General features: G+C 36.5%; 1 protein-coding gene across 5 annotated transcripts in view; it reads left to right on the plus strand.

Moving 5' to 3' along the window:
• PDE1A (phosphodiesterase 1A) overlaps nt 1-20,080 on the plus strand; it is a 184,047-nt gene that overhangs the window by 113,743 nt on the left and 50,224 nt on the right. For all 5 annotated transcript variants that reach the window (XM_049805235.1, XM_049805201.1, XM_049805226.1 and 2 more), the window contains one exon: nt 8,139-8,252. In XM_049805235.1, the coding sequence (XP_049661192.1) occupies nt 8,139-8,252 (114 nt within the window). The remainder of the gene's footprint in view (nt 1-8,138; nt 8,253-20,080) is intronic.

Here is a 20,080-nt window from a genome sequence, read left to right on the forward strand (position 1 = left end):
AGATGTGCCAGGCCTGTGCTCCTCTGGTAATTTCCAGCGGCGCAGAGGTTTGGATACAAGTTTCTTCCTGGAATGTAGAGGCAACACTCAAATGTGAGTGTGAGGGGATCTATTTAGAAATATCCTCCTTCTGCCATGGAATACTTTTTTTTTTTTTTTTTAAACAATGGAGGGGACTGCTTTGGAAGACTTGGAGGCTTAATTTCTGCCATTTAGCAGCTTCTTTGATCACTGCGCTCAAAACTGCTGTCTGCAGAAAAAATAAAGCTTTTTAAACAGCTATGGGGAATAAGTGCTATGTGCATTTTCTGAGTGTTTATTGCCTTAGCTCCAGCAAGTAAGATGTGCTGAAAGTCTTCCGTCATCTTCAAGCATGATTTTTGGCAGGTGATGAGTTTACATTTGAGTTCCCAGATTGCTGTTGATAGTTAATTTAGCTAGATTATGATGAAGACTTTGAGACATACAGACTGTTCAAATATTTGGCAACTTCAAGATGAAATAGTTTTAGCTAGCATGCTATATAATGTATATACAATTCAGGGGAACCTTATAGATCAAATGTCAACCTTCAGACAAAAATAAACATTCAGGAAAAGCCATTAGAAGGATAGTTTGCAATTTACAAACCAGTCCTATAGATTGTGCATTATTTGTCTTTGATTTCATGGATTGATTGTGAAATGGGAATATCAGATAATGGAAGTGGACACCGAGGCAATAGAAACACTCAGACTTCAGGGTAAAGAAAGACTAGTTGGTTACTTGTTGGATCTAGCAGAAGACAGACAAAACACTTGAATGTATGTACATAGTAAGTAATTTGAAGTTTTCATTAAGCTTCAACCTGGAAAGCAATTGAACAGAGGAACCAAATTAGCATTGATGATGGTTCATTAGCAGAAGTGAGAGAAAAGTTTGAAAGACACTTAAAGCTTGGCTGAAATACGTTTCATTCTGTATCTTGCATGTGCACAAAGGAAGGTGAGAGAAATTCTCATGCGTGAGAATTTGTGCTGATGACATACATCGACTCTGAATGTGAAAGTTACTTTTGGGGAAGGATGAGTAACCGGGGAGGTGACAGAGACAGCAGGGAAGAGCAGCAGCCACAGGATCCCAGATGACCCTCCTCTGTCTGTCCAGAGCAGCAGGTGGTGATGATGGAGATGATGGTGAAAGGTTACGGAGCTGCAAATAGCAGACCTTTAGTGTTACTGAGGTTAAGACACTAAGGCTTCTCGGGCACTTGCGCTTTGTTTGATCAGGTTTGTTGAGAATGTTTCAGGTGGAAGCTGTGTAAGACTCCATGGCTTTCTGTGATTTCAGCTGGGTGCTAAAGAAAGCTTAGGAATTTTGACTAAATTTTTATTAAGCCTTTAAACACACTTGAACCTATTACTAAATGAGACCCAAAGATAATATTTATACAGTATTACAGTGCTAAATAATACATTTATAGGAAGAGTAAGGTAAAATGAATTGAAGCCTAATAGAGACTGCCTGCTTAAAGGAAAACCACTTCATCTTGCTTAAACAGGATCAATATTTAAACAGCCAAGGCAATTCTATCACCATGAAAATGCAGAGTTTTTTCATTAAGAAAGTGTAAATTTCAGTGTGTGTCATATAGCTGCACAACTTCTATTTTAATTCTTCAATATGGGTTTGAAGTTTTGGTGTATCAAAATGTTGGCTGAATTAGCAGCATATTCAATATTTATTTTCTAGTGACTGAATCATAATTACGGATCAGTGTGTACCACTCATATGCTTAAAATAATCATGAAATGAATGTGATTCATGAAACCCTTAGCAACCACAAGGCTTCCTGTGCATATGCTCAGACACAGCAGCGACTGAGGAGTAATTTCATAAAACACATTTGCAGCCATGAAAATGTGATATACCTTTCTTGCATTTCTCAGTATCAGAATTTATTGAGAGACAGCACCTCCAATTAGAAGAAATGTTAGGTAACTGCGTTTGAAACTGCATTTTTTATGGTTTCAGGGAAGTGAAACGCACATCAAGGTCTGAGTCAAGAGCTGTTGGTTCTAATCCTTGCTCTCCATTGATATGCTGGCCTTGCCTTGACTGGCAAAAATGTCCCTGTATCATCATGTTTTTCCCTACCATAGTGTACAAAACCCTGAAGTAAACGTTAGCCCTTTTGAAGCCATATTAGTTGGCCACTTTCTAACTGTAGGTAGGAGCAAGGGAACAGGAGTGGCTACCCAAAGGGATCACCCTAAAATCTTTATTACCATATTCTGGGTATTTCTCCAGTATCTCTCATCCATTTGTATGATCAGGTCTAGCCTTTATAGCCACATATTACAAATATTACAAGTATATCTGGGATTTTCCTTTTTCATAGCATGTATTTTTCTTCCATCTTGCAGAAAATACAAAAAAAGAATTATATCCTTTGTCATTATAAAAGATTTCTCGTAATCCATATATTATAACTTTTTACTTGAAAAAGTGAGAGCATGGACTTTGTGGATGGTTGATTTTTATTACCACAATTTATTTTTTATTTCTGATCTACATTATTTTAAAGTATTTGTTGGAGGGAATGGTGTATTTAGATGAAGATTTATTTTATATATTCACGTTCTTAATAGAAAAGTGTAGAATTCAAATGATACCAATTCACATAAAAATAATTGGAATTTGGACAATTAAGGTAGGGAATTTTGGAATTCAAGTGAAATAGCGATATGTTTTATTTGTTGTGACTTTTCCAAGATGAAGTTTTGCTTTTCTCATTTTAGATTTCTCCTAATTTAAATATTTTCCTGAATCTCAAATGTGTAGGCATGTAAACCAACCTGGATTCTGGGATTGGGCTGTTTTAAATAGATGAGCTTAACTTCCCTTTGTTAATGATTTGGAATTGCTGGATATTGGCCCTTTTCCAGAGTTTTCATGTTTGAGTGAGGATGTAACTTCTGCCTTTGAAACCTTGGGAACTATTGGGTGAGCAATGTTTTCTACAGGTTGTGAAAATTATTCAACTGATAATTACAAGAATCACTACAGGTAGCAAAACTGGTTTCCAGTTTTAATTCTAAATAGTTTTAGACAAAAATTTCCCACTTCCCCAAAGTTTTTAAAATCTAGTGGTGCTTGAACTGTAACTAACCATATTGTCAGAACATGGTTACTCTCCTCCTCTTTACTTTTAATTTCACATTACATGTCAGCCTATTTTTAGTTTGTAATGTTCATTTAGAGGGTCAAATCTCTTATATAATAAAGACTACAATTATCCACTTTATTTTGTTATTTAATATTAAATAGTCCAAACAAAACATGAAACAATTGTTTACAGAAAATAATAATTTTTTTCTGTCCTTAAACTTTTTAACACATTGTCACTATTTGCTCATAAGCTTTTCAAGGAATTAATACATTTGGCACACAGCTAGGCTTTTCTCAGCTAGTTCATGGGAACATAATGATTTACAACTTGTAATTGGAGTTGACTTAACCAACACAGATAATTTTTAAACTAGCATTTTGATTATTGAATATTAATATGAATATTTCTCTATAATTAGCATTAGCATGTGTGTATTATTTTCAAAGAACTACCCATGTGTTCATTGCCCATCTTCAACAGTGAAGTATTTCAAAATATAATAGGAAGCAGGGTGAGTTTACAGCTTACTTTTTACAGTTTATTTCACTTCCCCTTTAATAGGATCTGTGGCAAAAGCCAGCTTTTTTTGTACAAAGTTTCCAAAACAGTTTTAAGTGAAGTCCAGATGTGTAAGTTAGAAAGCTGTTTCTTTGCAGTGCTTGATAGTGGAGGGACTCAGATAGCAGATAAAGGCAGTCTTTGGGAAAGCAGACACAGGGTCTTTTTCTCAGGTTCAGAAGTTAACTGCAGGCTGAATTTTCCTCTTCTAGTTCTTGAAGACTGTTAAGCTGAACCTCTAAATCTCACTTTTCTCTAGTGGTCACTGCTAACTTATTTTCCCTTGGAAAAGGAAGAGGCAGTCTTTAAAATCTGAAATTGTCCAACTCGTCTGCCTCTCTACCTTACAATCGCCCTTCTTAAGTAATCCCACCTTTCTTTGTTATCTTTTTAATGTGTGTTTAGGACAATTATTCAGTATTTCCGAGCAGCTTTCTCTTGTTGAACTTTGCTTGTTTCCATGGAAGAAAACATTTTCTTATGACAACATTGCAAAAAGTCTTTTTTTAATCACTGATTCCTTATCTTCCTTTTTTTTTCTGTAGTTACTGAAACTGGCATAGGAAGCCTTCTCAAATAACCTAAAATCTATCCTCAGTTAATTTGGTACAACCCCTGAAAGTTACAGTAGATTTATCAAAACTTTAATTAAAACATGGGAGAAATTTAACGAGGAAGGAGGGAACAATTGAGTCACGGTTTTGATATGCTACTTCAGCTCCTAGTAAAATCCTCGTTTTCTCCTGGTTTGCTGAGTGGGCCTCAAAGCTTATTGCCTACAGTTGGACATAGGCATGAGCTGCGAGGGGAGGTGAGGACTGGGGAACCACTGGTCCTGGTAACCTCACAGACCGCACTGTTAAAGATAGTTAAGAGCAGAGCACATTGGATTGTCTGTAAAAGCCCTTAATATCACAGCGCTCTTAATGGTATTTACCCAGTGTGACAGAAGATGGTACTCCACCCTAATCCCTTTATTAATTGCAGATGTCTCTTTCTCCCTTACAAACTGGGGCAGCTAGTTTTAAAATGTAGTTTTCAGTTGTCCTGAGAGAAATAAACCGTTTCTTTTTCTCTATAAATCTCTTTCTCTCGTGTTGTGTCATATTAACTCTGCATACAATTTTCTTTGCACCTTAAAACAGTTCAAACAGTCCATTATTCTATTTCACAAGACAGCCCCTCTGTTTTTTTCTTGTTGCTGTCTATTATTTCTTAGTAGCACAGTTCACAGGCAGGGTAATACAATTAGCTCCAATTTTAAGTAGCATTTCAGGTTTTCTAATGGCATTTCTCATGTTTGCTTTCAATTTGTCACACTTAATTAAAAGAAAACAAACAAATAAATAAAAATCCTGCCCAATACAGCTGGAGTAATAATCATTTTTTGTTACTTTTCCTTGTCCTTTTTACAATATTCTTTTTCTTGTAGAATGCTGGGCTATGAGTATTTTAACATTTGTTGGTTTGTCTTATAAATTGGCATATTTGTTCTTTACTAAAATGTTAGTTTCATTACTGACATGTCAGCTCTTAAACTCTGTGGCTATTTCACTTTAACCCGTAATATGCTGAGTATATTCAGATCATTCATATACTGTTATAACCCACTTAATTTTGCTGCTTTGGAAGTCCATTCTTCTACCTTCTGGGGTAGACCTCATGATTGTCACCTGACAAGTGTCTGATCAGCAATACTATGGAAGGATTTTATTGCTCTCCAGCTTCCTAGTGGGAAGTTGTAATGTAGATAGAGCCAGATTTTTCTTGGAAGTGAACAGCAAAGGTTGGGGGCCACTGGGCACAAGTTGCCACAAAGGACATTCCAGTTAGATATTGGGGAAAAAACAATGCACCGTGAGGCTGGTTAAACGTTGAAACTGGTTGCCCAGAGAGTTTGTGAAATCTCCATGCATTCAAAGCTCGCGTGGAAATGCCTCTGAGAAATTTGATCTAACTCTGAAGTTACACCTACCTTTGAGGTTGGCCCTGCTTTGAGCAAGAGCTTGGATCAGGTGGAGGTACCTTCCAACCAAAATTATCCCGTGGTTCTGTGGCAGATAGGCGCTAGGTCAGCTGCAGACACTCTTGACATCTCCACAAAGCGTGGATGCATGAGATGACAAGGTCACTGGTCATCATTGAGTTATACAGATTTTGTCCTTTTGTGATTCTGTAACCTCTTCAGAATCACTTTGCCTGAGCAGCTTTTCCAAATTGCCTGGTCTGTTACTGTGTTCTGCATTCCTCCTAGAATATGAACTATAACTACAGGGCAAGTTACATCAGTTGACTGCCACCTATGCAGCGAGATACTGCAAGGTTGTTGTGGCTTAAGGGCTCCCCCAGGGACTCCTTTCCTCCTGCAAGCGTAAAAATGATTCCAAGTATCTGTCATCTGCTCTATGCCCCGAGAAAATGTAGAGCCACTGGAAATCGTAGGATTTGAAGCCATTTTGAGTGAATATTGTTCTACCATAGCCTGGTCCCCCACTGTGAAGTGTTGCATTTCTAAATTCATTTACGCTTCCGCTTTGGAAAGTGCAATTTGGAGACATGCTCAGTCAAACACGCAGGGAACAGCGCAAGTGGGAGAGCCGCCCTACGGCTGTTTGCAAGTAGTGGTGATGATGCTGCCAGACTCACCTGGGCATTTTGGCGTTGGTGCTCAGGAGGGGTTGTACGTGTGTTTGCGTGCATTACTGAGGAGCAGACACCCCAGGAGAGTTACAGTGCTTGTGTTGGGAACTGCAAGGTGAGCGTCTATGAATTAGCTTCTTCAGTCTATAGGTACCTATGAAGTGGAAGGAGTTATGCACTGGAACTGCCTCCCCATGCATAAGGTTATTTCTGTGCAGGAGATGCGCTCCCACAGTATTTCATCCACCCACTTCTCTGAGAAAAATTTTTAACACTAAATTTTCCATTCCGCTGATATGCAATGCAGTGTGTTATATACCAAGTAAATATGGTTGCTAAGAGCCTTACTTGTGTTATGTTCTATGGTAATTTGAGTTGAATTAAGGCTTTGAAGAACTGAGGAGGCTGGTCTTAAAACTTCATTTGCTAAAATTATACTTGCAGGCTTCGACATAATTATACTTAGGCCAAATAAATATAAAGAAAAAACATGAAGGTGGTTTTATGACGGAACAGTACTTTACAAGTTGAGGAGAGATTTGTTTTGAATATCACTGCATTTTTTTAATTCATACATTTTAATTAGTTATCAAATATTGTATACGCCCACTAAAAATATATATAGTATATATAACATATTATTATGTAACATATTGTCTACTTTTATATATGCTTTTTCACATCACAAGTATGATTTTTTCTGAAAGTAAAGCCAGCTTAGTGTTGATTCAATTTCAATCCACTTTTTAACTAAATGTCTGTTTCGATTTTTTCACATTTTGTACACATAAAAGATTATTTCGTGAAAGTTATGTTAAAATAATGATGTATCTTTAATCACAGAAATCTTTATCTTACATGATACAAAACTGTAGATTATTTCAACTCAGAGATATAGGACAGAAAGAAGGAAAATACCCATACTTTTTTAAGCATCCATTTAGCTCTACACAGTTGCTGGTAAGGTTTTAATTTCACTCCAGTGCTGTGACTACTCTGTACGGTTAAGTTGATCAGCGTCAGAAGTGTTCTTCTCATTGGAGAGTTTCGGAAAAATCTGGTATTCAAGGAGTATAAGTGTATTGCTACAAGGGCATGAGTTGATGCATTACAAAATCTCCTTTGGGCGTATCCATGTTTGTAATGTAAAAGAAAGTTCTCAAAAGTAAAAGTTAAAGCACACTTGGGAAAATATGTGGATTTTTCTAATGCCATAGGCACCACCTTTCGTCTGGTATAATGATGAAATTTCTGTAAACAGAGAAACAATGGAGCTCCATATTAGCTCATGCTAATAAGAAATACAAATTCTGCAGCAAAAACACACTGGAGGCCTAAATAAAAATTAAAGACATTTAAATGAAGCAAAATCAGTACATAGTGGATATTAAAAAATTATAATCGACCTTCTAAGCAGAGAAAAATTATAGTAAGACAACTTGCAAAGCTTTTGTTATTATTTAAGCAAAATGAGAGACTCAGGCATAATAGTAATGTCACAAATTAATATGAAATCTCTCTGATGGTAGTACTGAGTCCTCTGACTTACTGGAATGATATGCCTTATCTTAATAGATCTTACAAATTTAGCAAGCTGTAAAAACATACAACTGGTCATTGTTACGTGGGTTTTAAAACCAGATTTTTTTTTAAACAAGACAAGAGATGCGGTGATGGTCTCTTGCCTTTACATTGGCTATTGTGTTTGTTCCAATAATTCAAATAGAAAATGCATACACTAAAATTTGATATAAGTAACACATTGATTTTTTTTTTTTTTCCCCCACAGATTAAGATGCTTGGTAAAGCAGCTGGAGAAGGGTGACATTAATGTGGTGGACTTAAAAAAGAATATTGAATATGCAGCATCTGTGCTGGAGGCCGTTTATATTGATGAAACCAGGTAAGTCTGAGGGGAAAAAAAAAAGGGGGAAGGATGTTGAGAATCACATTTTAGAAATTTGGTCTTTGCATGCAGTTGTAAGTGATGTGAGCTGAAGGTCTCTGCACATCAGAAGAATCGTATATGGCTCTTAGGTCTTTTAGTGACAAGGTTAAAGCAAGTAAGATTCCAAAGGTCAGATGTAACTGTTGTCTGGAGAGTCTGCCTAGTTCTCATCTTCCTCACTTGCCCAATGTCCACATATGAAGTCATAAGAATTTTCTGAAGGATGGATTTTCTTTCTGCCACAGGCCACATACTGATAATCATACTGAGGACTGTATCACTGAAAAAAATGGGCTGGTTTGGAATGAAATGCTCACGGAGATAAGTCAGAATATTATAATCTGGCCTGTAAAAACATAATTTCATGAAAAGCTGTGATTTATTTTATAATGTTTGATGCTTTGTTTCTGATTATTGTTACTGGCAGTATTACTGGCAATCATCTTTAATGTGGGTTGACTGCAATTAAATTAGGAGTTCTAAGTATTTGGCTTCTTGAAAGAATTTTAGGGTATGTACTATATTGATGGTAACTAGCCAACTTACAGTTTTTATTTCAGTGTGCTGGCCTCTTTAAGTTTTTTCTAAGCAGAATGGTCTTGTAAAGATGTCTGCCAAAACGTCTTCAAAACTGCTGGAGCATGTAGTGTACGTCTCGGTTCCATACTACATTTAAGAAGTCTGCCATTGTACTGATTATTTCACAGACCTAACTCTCTCTCTCTGCGTCCGTCCCCCCCCCCCCCCCCTTGCCCCGCAAATGTGCATATTTGATACGGTGCTTAAAGAACTGTTCTAACTTTTTCCTGTTTCTTTTCCTTTGATGCATGTGATTCACACACCAAACCTTGCCAGTGGGGAATTTGGAGCGTCTACTATTGGACACTAAAAAGCCTACCCATTTGAAAACAGGAGAATGAAAACAATAGGAAATGAAGCTGGTACCAGCGGTCCATTTTTCAGAGGTTATATTACAGACTAGGTTGGCAAGATCACTTATACCGGTGTCCTGCTCTTAGAATGCATGCATGTCCAATTCTGTAAAAAGCTGACAAAACTGTGGTAACGGGGAAGACTTTCCTGAACAGCCTCCCAGCTGCAAAACAGTTCTTAGGGACATTTTCAGAAGTGTTGCTAGCCGTCCCAAGTTAAATACACTACTTGAAAAGCATTAGGGACCTCAGTGACTTCAAAAGGGCTCACATGTTACGAAGATGTTTACAGATTCAGTTAAATTAAGTTTAACTGAGCAGACTTGGGCAAACCGTCTTGTGTGACTTCCAGGGGACCTGGGCTTTGTTAGAAAACTGAATAAATTTGGATTAAATGTGTTAAAATATTGGTAGTTAATATGCTACTGTGGAGATACTTATATCAGTTTTGCTGGCTGACAAGTTAATCAAGCTTCTTTTACATTGAATCAAGGGTTGATTTGTGGATTTATATTAGTTTATAGTTGTAGTTGATACAGGTCCTTAGGGAGACAGATACAAGAAATGATCAACAAACTTATCTTCGGGCTCATGTTACACAATAGAGGCCGTAAAATTTCATTTTTGAGCAATTTTTCTAAATGTAAATCTTGTTGGCACATCTCACGTGCTCAGGAAGCTTTGGAAGATCACAATCCTCTCTCCCCTGTATTACGGGATACTGCGTCACTACCTGTGGTCAGAGCTTAAGCATGTATTTTGCCTTAATAACCATGGGAGCTGTGTCAAAGCTGTGTAGGGGACAAGGATGTAAAACACTTGTTATCCCTTCCATACACCTCCCAAACACTGTGATTAAATGGGTATAGTATTCATAGCTTTTTCTGAATAGTAGCACCAGGACAATGAAAATAATGTGAGATTTACTTAGTTTCTAAACTGAGGCAGCCTCTGGGGAAATGAATAGTATCTATCATTACAATGAGGAATCCAATCTTTCTGGCTCTGTGTGGGAGCATCAAGACAAGTAAGAGACACTTCATACACAGAGAAAACTGCTATACCTGAAAATACATAGGCTTGGGCAGCAACAGTCACTTTTCTTTTTTGCCGTAAGCAAGTCTTTAAGTTTATTGCACCCAATATTTTGCAGAATAACCTGATTTTTCACTGTACTAACTCAGAAAGGAAATAACCTGAGACAGGTATCTTGTTTTGCTCTAATTTATTGAATACTTCTGTTCTCCAATGCAACCTCAGAGTTTGTAAACCTACCAAATTTTGGTAGCGTTCCTTATATAAATATACATTAAGCATATGGTTTATGTATATCTTTCCATACCTATAGCTATATTTCTGAAGTATATGTATGTAGACATATAAAACAAATTTTCTTGCCTATGTTACTTATGCTGTAAGTAATAGTTTAAAATTAAATCAGTTTAACGAAACCTACTTTTCAACTTTTACTCTCTTATTTTTAGTGGTTTGTATTTTATACCCCGTATTTTTCATTTTGGGTTATAGTGTTTGATTTTGTTCTTAATTTCTCTTCCTTGGACTAATGCAGTGTCCATGAAATTCAGACTCAGAGTGATGCATTGTTTGAAACTGGTGGTCTCTGTGTAAAATTTATGCTAAAAATATAAGCTGAGCCTCTGCTTCTTAGTTGGACAATATTATGTATAGTGCTGTTTTAAATTTTGACACTTACCCATTAAAAACAATTTGTAAATTAAGATATTTATTGTGTGGCAGAGAGATACTGTCGTCGCCACCAGTACTTTCACAGTAAACTCTTTTGCATGGCAAACTGCAAAGATAATCACATTTTAAATAGCATGACCAGTATTCTGTAGTCTAAATCTGCACCAAAACATTTAAAGATAAGCATACAAAGAAGGTCTCTTCAGCTTCTGGGAAGCTAATCCTTAAGGAACAAAAGCAGTGTATTATTGAGTCAAATGGCAGTGGAGGCTGGAATTAGCTTGTGTGGTTACATTTGTCCTCATTCCCACCAAAGAAAACAGGTTCTTTGTCCTGCACAGAGCTACCGCTGTTGGGAGTCTGGAACTGAGTTAACCGAACACGTTAGTAGATTAGAAATAATAGTTCAGATCACAAGCAGAATGGCCCGTTCCTGCTGAGCCTGAACATGCAGTTTTATACATCACAAAGTTCAAATGACTTCAGTAAGTTTCCTACATATGAACTGCAGCATGAATAAAAGTAATTGCTATAATATAGAGCAGTAACAATTAATACACCGAGTAAAGCAGTGAGAAAACCGACTCAGTACAGATTACTTTTATTACCTAAGTCCCAGAAGGAAGTTGCATGCTTTACAGGATATAATGGTTCCTGAGATTTGGCTTGTAAGATAGAAAATTTAATGATGCCTTGTTCTACAAGTTACAAAGTATTACAGGCTTAGGACCAAAGGTTCAGTACAGAGTTTCTGCAACTCACATGAAAATACCCATGCTTTCTATTTGAAGCCCATGCTTGAGCCCTGGATTTTGCCCTGATGAATGTACTCACCCAGTGCTTACATATCCAAGCAGAGGAAGACCTCAGCTTCAACCAGCCACCTAAAATGGAATCCTGTCTGCAACGTTCTCTTCTGCGCCGCCTTTCTGGGAGACAGACTTCAGTATCAGCTGAGGGAATATCTCTACAGTCAGATTAGGAATGGCAACTAACAGAGAGTTGGTTAGGAGCATCCTCTTAACTCATCTTTCTATTATGACATACATCCTATTAAACAGCATAATAAAATGGCCCCGCCAATGGTCCCACACCTATTGCAGAGAGACCTTCTGCAATTCTTCACAGGCACAGAGGTGAAAAAAGCAAAAAGAAAAAACAAAACTAAGGTCAGTAAAGAGATCCAAACATGAAGTATCTCACGGAACATGTTCAATAATGTAGCCAAGGATTGAGGAAGAGCCCGTCCTGTTCCACAGCGCTGGGGAACCATTTGTGCTACTTAAAAATTAAAACTCGGGCATTAGTCTAGCAAACCTGCTTTTCTCTTCATAAGCTTGAGCTTTTTTCAGTGATCAGTCCCAATTTGTTACAGTAGGAGATACCCATTTTTTTCCTGTATATTGTTACTTTGAGTTGATTGGAAAGCCCGTATCATTCTATAAATTTGCGTGTGCACATAGAAGTACATGCAAACTTGTAAGCTGGCGGCACCTTGAATCTTTATTTATAGTGCAACAATCAGCTGGAAATGGCTGTAGAATACAAACCCTTTAGCAGAGTATGAAATATTTTTCTCAGGTCCACTTGCTTTCCTCTTGTTTGCTCCTCTGTTGCCCTACACTATAAGCCTTTTATCCGAGCATAAGATAGCATCTTTTAAAACTATGTACGCATGCTCATTTCCATACATGCTCTTTCTAAAACTATATGCAGCTGGGTTGGGAAAAGGCAGAGAAATAACACAACAGGTTTTATTTATGGAGTTCTGAGAGCAGACTCCTTAGAAACAGGGGTAGGCAGTAGGGATAACCTTCCAAAATTACGAAAAAGCGGTTTGGAGCAATGATTGTCAATACCCCATATAAAAGGTTCTGAGCTGACGGAAAGTTGGAAAGCACAGAGAAAATCAGGCATATGGAAGTGCTGCTTTCCTGTGAGCTTAATTGTCTGTGGCCCCTTGTCAATTAATAAGCTTGTTTAACAAGCCCTTTTTAGGACTGCTGCATCTCTCAGTGCTGAATAATTATAAGCTGCACTAAACACTTTCTTGAAAGAGATCTACCGCTCTGGTAGCTGAAGCAGAGGGTCACTGTCAGCTGAAAATAATCAGCGAAACACTCACAGTTCCAGCCCCTCAGCGAGTCTCCTCTGTGGAAGAAGTTCAGACTTACTGAATAGGTGTTATAAATAATTCTGACAAATCTTGCAGCATTTTCTCCATTAGTACCTGCCACTTGGCTCAAGGTAGTGGAAGAATGATATTTAGAGTCAAACAGGAAATAAATACAGCCTGATGCTTCAGTCATGATGGCTGTTCCGTTCCTTGTAAACACAGCTCTTTATTTGTGCTGAGAAGAAAATAAGTCAAATAAATCTAGATGGAAATTACAACATTAAAAAAATATATATGTATTTCAAAGCCAAATAAAACAAAAATGTAAACTTCTTGTGGAGAACAGTTTTAGGTGCTTCTGGATAAAATCAGAATATTTTATTCCAATTATGGTCTTATTACATTTTTTAAAAGTCTTAATATTTTAGAAAATATACTTGATTTCAGGAAGATATTTATCTGTGCAGTTCCAACTCCATATATGGTTTTTAGTTTGTTTTAAGCTGTATAGTGTCCTTTTAAAAGGCTTTAACCTCTTGAGAACTTTTGACTTGGAAGAGACCATGTTTCAGTAATGCATGAAGTAGACCTGTTGTATATAGCTGGCAATTTCTTTGAGCATCTTTGATTCAACAAGGCAAAATAAAAAAATACAGGTTATTGCTACATTCATGAAGGGAAAGGAAATCTCATTCAGGGGAGGTGACCTTACAACAATACATGTTTGCATGAGAGCTCTGAAAATAGTGAAGGTATTTCAATAATATTATAATGGTAAACACAGTCCTTCTTGAGCAAAAGCTCATATTTAAAAAAAGGTACACATTCTGATACGTATCATGTTAGCTAGAAAGGAGGTCATTAAACCCAAACTTTGTGACAGCTGTGGTAATAAACACATTGGACCATACTGAATTTCCAGTGCACTACTCCAGTATCGCACCAAATATTTCTGTGGTTTCTGGACTTAAAGCGGGGACAAACATATCTTCAAATTGTGGACAAAAAGGAAATAGTTTAAACTGTGATCATGTCACTTGCAAGAGGAAGACTTTCATCATTTGATCTCACCAAACGTCCGTGTGACCCTTAAAGTTCGCCACAGAACTATTTGTGATCAGAACACGTGTGTGTGTGTCTTTGTCTTGTGGAGTCTAAGGAAGAAGAAAGGAGCAAATGCTTGACTAGATGCTGGTGCTCACAGAGCTGTGTGTCATGGAAGTGTGGATGGAGCTTAGCAACAACCCAACAACTAAACAAAATTCTCCTGTTTCCAGGAGATCCCGAGGTGAGGAACGGTCAGTGTAGCCTGTTCTTGGGCAGCTTTCGATATGCGGTTTTGGTTATGTTTGAAAGCTGGAGAAGGCTGTTCCCTGGTGTTTTCAAGCTAGTGCTACATCGGCTGCTGCTGAGCATGCCACAGCAGGAATCCTGTTTGACTTTACAGGACCATTTGCATTCCGTTCCCACCTGTAGCATATAACATCTAGCTGACTTGGTGAATCACGTAGTTTCAGACTGTAAGGCTCTGGTTAGGGAAGAAATTGTGCTGATTCAGAGAGCACGGTCCATTCAGGGTAGCCAGCAGAGACGGTCACACCAGCAAATCTCTTTGCAGGTGCAAAGGTTGAGAAAGTTAAATTCTCCTACATAACAAGATGTAGATATTTGTTAAAATTTTTAAAAGCACATATTCCCAATCTCTCTACCTGAAAAGACAGATAAATTTGTTCATTTATACATGAAGGTAACTTTTTCATTCACAGAACAGTGGGGCATTCGATCAATGATGTAATTTATTTTGAAGGATCTAGACGATATTTCTACTCAAAATTACCTTTTTTGAAAAAACCTGGGAATATTAAAGAAAATAATCTGCCTGGTGATACAAGGATAAAACAAGTGGAATGGGATGCCCTCTTTGGTAATTATTTGCCATTTCACTGAAAAATACAGTCTATATGATTCCTCTCTGAGCTGACTTCATTGAGGAGAGATTGGAAGTGGTATTAATTTAAGCATGAAGTTAAATCATAATCTTGAATATTCAGTTAAGTTTGCTGTGAGTGTGTATTGCTGTCCTCCATAACCAACCCATGGTTAAATGTACTTTGCCTGAAGTTGCTTTGTCAGCAACAAATGTACCATTTGAAGTAAATCATTCAGTTCATCCATTAAGGGAATCTACAAATGATACTTCTATAAAAGCTGCTATTGAGAAAAAGCTTATTGTGTTGAGATTGATTCAGTATATTCCACCCTTAAAAAAGCTTAAAATAAGCCTTTAAAATCTTTTGTACTAAGCCAAAGGTTTTTTCTGAGAGGGAAGCTTACAACAGCATCAAAGTTACATAAAAAAATACACTTAAAATCACAGAAAATCTGTTAAATTCTGACTAAGACTCTTCAGTTCAGTTAGGATATTTAATAAATGGCCTGCATCCCCTTTCTGAACTTATTGAATTTTTCTATCTCAAAGTTATTGCTCTTAATTTATTTATGAGTCATGCCCTGAGATAGTCACTGCCCTATAAGGCTTCCAGAATACCACATTAAAGCAATTGAATTAAAAAAAGGAAAATGCATTAGCTCACAGCTGTGCTCCTGAAAAATGATATTTTTTAATCATGAATATCCTGACCTGAATCTTAAGATTGTTGATGGCCTTTGGTACATACATCTGTATTTCTGAATAGGCAGTACTTATCAACAAGTGAATGCTTCCAGTAACAATGGTCCTTACTCCATTACTTATCTGCTGTTATAATAACTATATTTCATCCAGAGGCTTTGCCATTTATTGTAATTGTTAGTTCTTAATATGAGCACAATTCTTCTGAAAATATGCTAAATTGAAAGAGTACACAGTGTTGGTAAATCCATCATTTCCTTTAGAAAGATCTTTATGTACTAATAATGCACCTCAATCATTTTTGCAATCTGTTTATCCTCAGTGGGAGTCAAGAGAATCTTTTAGTGGATGTTAGTGGAAATTGTGGTGGATTATAGAGGATGTAAATATTGATTGAATATATTGATTCATGCTCATTCAGGAAGATAGTGAGACGCTAGCACACAAATAATTGATAAAAATGTGAATTGGCTATTTGGACTATAAATTCTCTGCTTTCTGCATTCTAGACGTAGAAGAGGACTTTGATCAATTCACTCTTAAGAGGTTGATCATTAGCTTGATTAATTCACTAAACGGTAAAGAGTTAATACCTCCTTCTCAATCCCTCCTCTGGAAATCTTTCACCATCTCTGTTAGGCAGCATGACTGATCAGCACTGATGGATTTTTTTTTCCCCATAGCCATTACCTAATTTTATTTTTTTCATTTTCTTTTCTTTCTTCTCCTCCATAGTACATCTGATATATTCCTAAGGGAAAAGAAATATACTTCTGACTAGTCCGTTACTATATTTAAAATTGTGATTAAATGAAGAGAGAGCTAGAAATTATCACTACTTGAAATTTGAAAAATTATTCTTGGCAAAAAACACAGTACTGTGACAAGAAGATCAGGTTATTAGTTACTATCACTGCAATATTAATTGATTGCTGAGCTGAAATGCCATGGGCCATATCTTACTTATTCCCACAACTGTCAATGGGAGTTCCACTCATGGAACAAATAGAATTAAATAACCCAAGCCTCCCCCTCTCCTTCCCACATGTATCTCTTCCTTGTATTACATCTACTTAATAGGCTAGTGATATATGAGCAAAATGTAACCCTGAAATTCTGACTTTGTGTTGAAAAATAGTACTTTCCATGGCACATTGTGTTAGAGCTTTTTTTGTTTTGTTTATTAGCTTTTTTAGGTGTTGCTTAGCTTTGGGAAAGTAAAAATTAAAGTGTGTGCCTTAGTATATTAACATTTATTTAATTCAGCTAGGATATTGGAGTTCATGCCTCCCAGTTGAATGGGATTGATCTTAGTAGAGGCTGACTTTGTGGAACAACTATGTAGCTTTAAAATAGAAAGTAAATGCCGACCATCTCTAATCTTCAGTGTGGTTGATTTGGAGGATGAAACTATGGATCTTGCAGTCACTCCACTCCAAATATTTTCTAAGCCATTGGTTCTAGCCTTATGTTTGACAGCTATGATCACTTGTTATTTTGCTCATTAATTTATCCAATGGCATTTTTGAACCTGTGTAAAAGTTTACATATTGCAAAATGCTGCAAAATTATATTACAATTTACAAATTACATTTTACAAATTACAATTACAAATTATATTGCAAAATCTTGCAAAAATCCCTGTAATATTTGGTAGGAACTTCAGTGGTTTAACTGTGTTTGTTTTGACCCCGTCTTCTAATACTATTTCACCTTTCCCTCTGTTTTTTGTTTTTTGTTTTGGGGTTTTTTTTTGTTTTGTTTTTAATTTAAAGGCATCATGAATAATCACCTATAATGATGATTTACCTATTCACCTGTGATTCATAAAGTGGAAGTTAGAGCAAGAAATCTACATAACAGTAGAATTACAGAATGCAGAATTTCTAAATATATTTTCCATTTATCTGGGCAATAATAACATTCATTAGGCAAAACCCAAACACCAATAACTTCCTATTGATTCACTGTTTTTACTGAAGCTTTTGATAATTGTCAGTTCTTAGTAGATATAAATTAAAATAGCAGTAATATAAACACTCAGGAATAAAAATGTTCTGCATCTACACTTTGGACTGTTATGGTTTTTTCCATTAATTATAAACAATGTTGTACTGTAGAATTTATTCAAAGAAATGATGATGTTATAATGCTCAGTTATTGCATCAGAGTGATGTTATAATACATCTGCTCCAAGCATCAACTTTTGTTGTGGTTAAGTTCTGAGCAACAGCAGTAGTAACAGCGAGAAGGATAGGCATGTAGGGGCTCTGTGATTTACTTGATGCATTTTCTGCAGTGATGTACAATCAATAGACTAGGGGACAGCAAACAAGCTGCTAAATGGTTCGACATAAAAAGAAAATGGTTCCACAAAAAAAGAACAACACTCATGTAAAAAAATATAGCAGCGGCCAATCAAAAACTGGTTCTCGTTGGGTGAAGAAGAAAACTTCAGCTATTATTGTAATGTAAGTGCTGAAGTACTGTTAGTACTTCTGGTTAATATGCACAAATTCCGATACTTCTACTGAAGATTCTTTTTGTTACATTTGGTAAAATTTTTATATTTATATATATATATGTATGTGTGTGTGTATATGCGTGTGTGCATTTTGTAAATAGTAAGTAAATTACTGATAAAAACAATTTGATGTTTTTATGTCTCAATGTATAAATTTTCTTTATTTGGGTTATTTTAAAGAAGTGTTTTCACAATCAGTGAGTAAAAGGTGAACAATTAGATGTGTTTCACAGAATCCACACTATTGTGTATGTATACATATACATGCACACCCATGGAAATATAATGGAAACAGAATATTTTATAATCAAGGTATAACTAGATGAATAAAAGTTGACAAAAGTTGCAAACTATGAAATGAGTTGAAGATTGGATTCTAAGAATTTGTGATAATTAGGCATAATTTGTATGGTTCAATATATGGCCTACTTTATTTCTCTTCTTAAATAAAATTACCGTCAAATTATATATCCCTCTAACCATCCATTTATTGAGATGTGTAGTCCCATATATGAGTCCTGTCCCTGTAATTACAGAAGAATGGTAGTCATTAGTGAATTTATTTAAAGGACATTTCTAGCAATGCATATGCCATGAGTAATTTTCCCCATTATAAATCTTATTCTTCAAAAGGTCAGGGAAGTGCAGAAAATAGACAGTTATGAGATGGATGACTAGCCCTTGCTTCCTCTCCTTAAATGTTGTTTCAGCTAGGCTTCTGAAAGAAACTAATTCTTTTTGAGAAGTTACTAAGGTTATGTGTTGAGGGATTTGTGAGCTTGTACTTACAAAGGATTGTGCTTACAACGTAATTCTACGTTGCAGTTGCTTTCCTAGTTATTCAAGGAGGAACCAGAGACGCTGAAACTCTCTCTCATCCCCATAGCACTTTGTTCAGTCATCTCTCATCAGAGAGCAGTGGTCTCATGAAAATTGCTGGTAAAAGAAACACTTTTTTTCAAATACTGTTTCTCTGTTCTGTCTTCATAAAGTAACTCCTATTACTACCATGTACAGACTGAATAGTCTTCTGATTTTAGAGATGAAAAAAAAAAAAGGTTAGAGAAACTGCAGTGTCTTGCCAGCCTTAATTTGTACTCCAGCGGCTCATGCCTGCAGAGCTCAGGACTTGGTCCCAAATTCAGATCTGCATCAGCCTGTAGCAAACTGGTGTAGAGCTCTGCTTCATGCTGCACAGGTGATGTGGAATATCCCTGCTGCAGGCTCTGAGGCAGCCTAATGCCCATGGTCCCTTTATCACTGGAATAATTTCATCTCATTTGAGTAACGGTCAGAATAGTTACAAAAATATGTTTTAGGGTTTATAAGGTTTATTCCTGATTATAGTACAAATACATCAAATGTCAAATATTCCTCAGAAATATAAATGTACTGATCTCTCCAGGAATGTTTAATAACAATGTTAGACTAGTAGGGATTGAAGTGGACTATAACATAGTTTTTAATTTAGGGAATAAAATCAGTTTCTAGCCTTTGACCTATGGTCAGTTCAGTTTTGCAAGCTAATTTGCCCAAAATCCTTTCCTCTACACAAGTCCTGCTCCTCCAGAATAAATTACTGACTTTTTGGCCTGTGTCCCACAGTCAGAAAGTCTTGTAATTCTTGTCCATTCTGCTCCTCTTGCACTCTGTGCTGAAAAGCCTTTCTAGTCTGATAATTCGATGTCCCTAAAAAATAGGAGGAATGTGTCTGCTGTTCTTTCAGTAAATAGTGGTGGTGTTGGGGGCATTTTATGGATTTTTTTTTTAATTTATTTTTTTTTAAACCCCAGTTGAAAAGTCTCACAAAATATGCCACCAGCCAGATGAGGTGCTGAAACTGAGAACAGGGCAGGTGAGCACCAATATACT

Source organism: Accipiter gentilis, chromosome 1 (assembly GCF_929443795.1).
Source record: "Accipiter gentilis chromosome 1, bAccGen1.1, whole genome shotgun sequence".
Taxonomy (NCBI): domain Eukaryota; kingdom Metazoa; phylum Chordata; class Aves; order Accipitriformes; family Accipitridae; genus Astur; species Astur gentilis.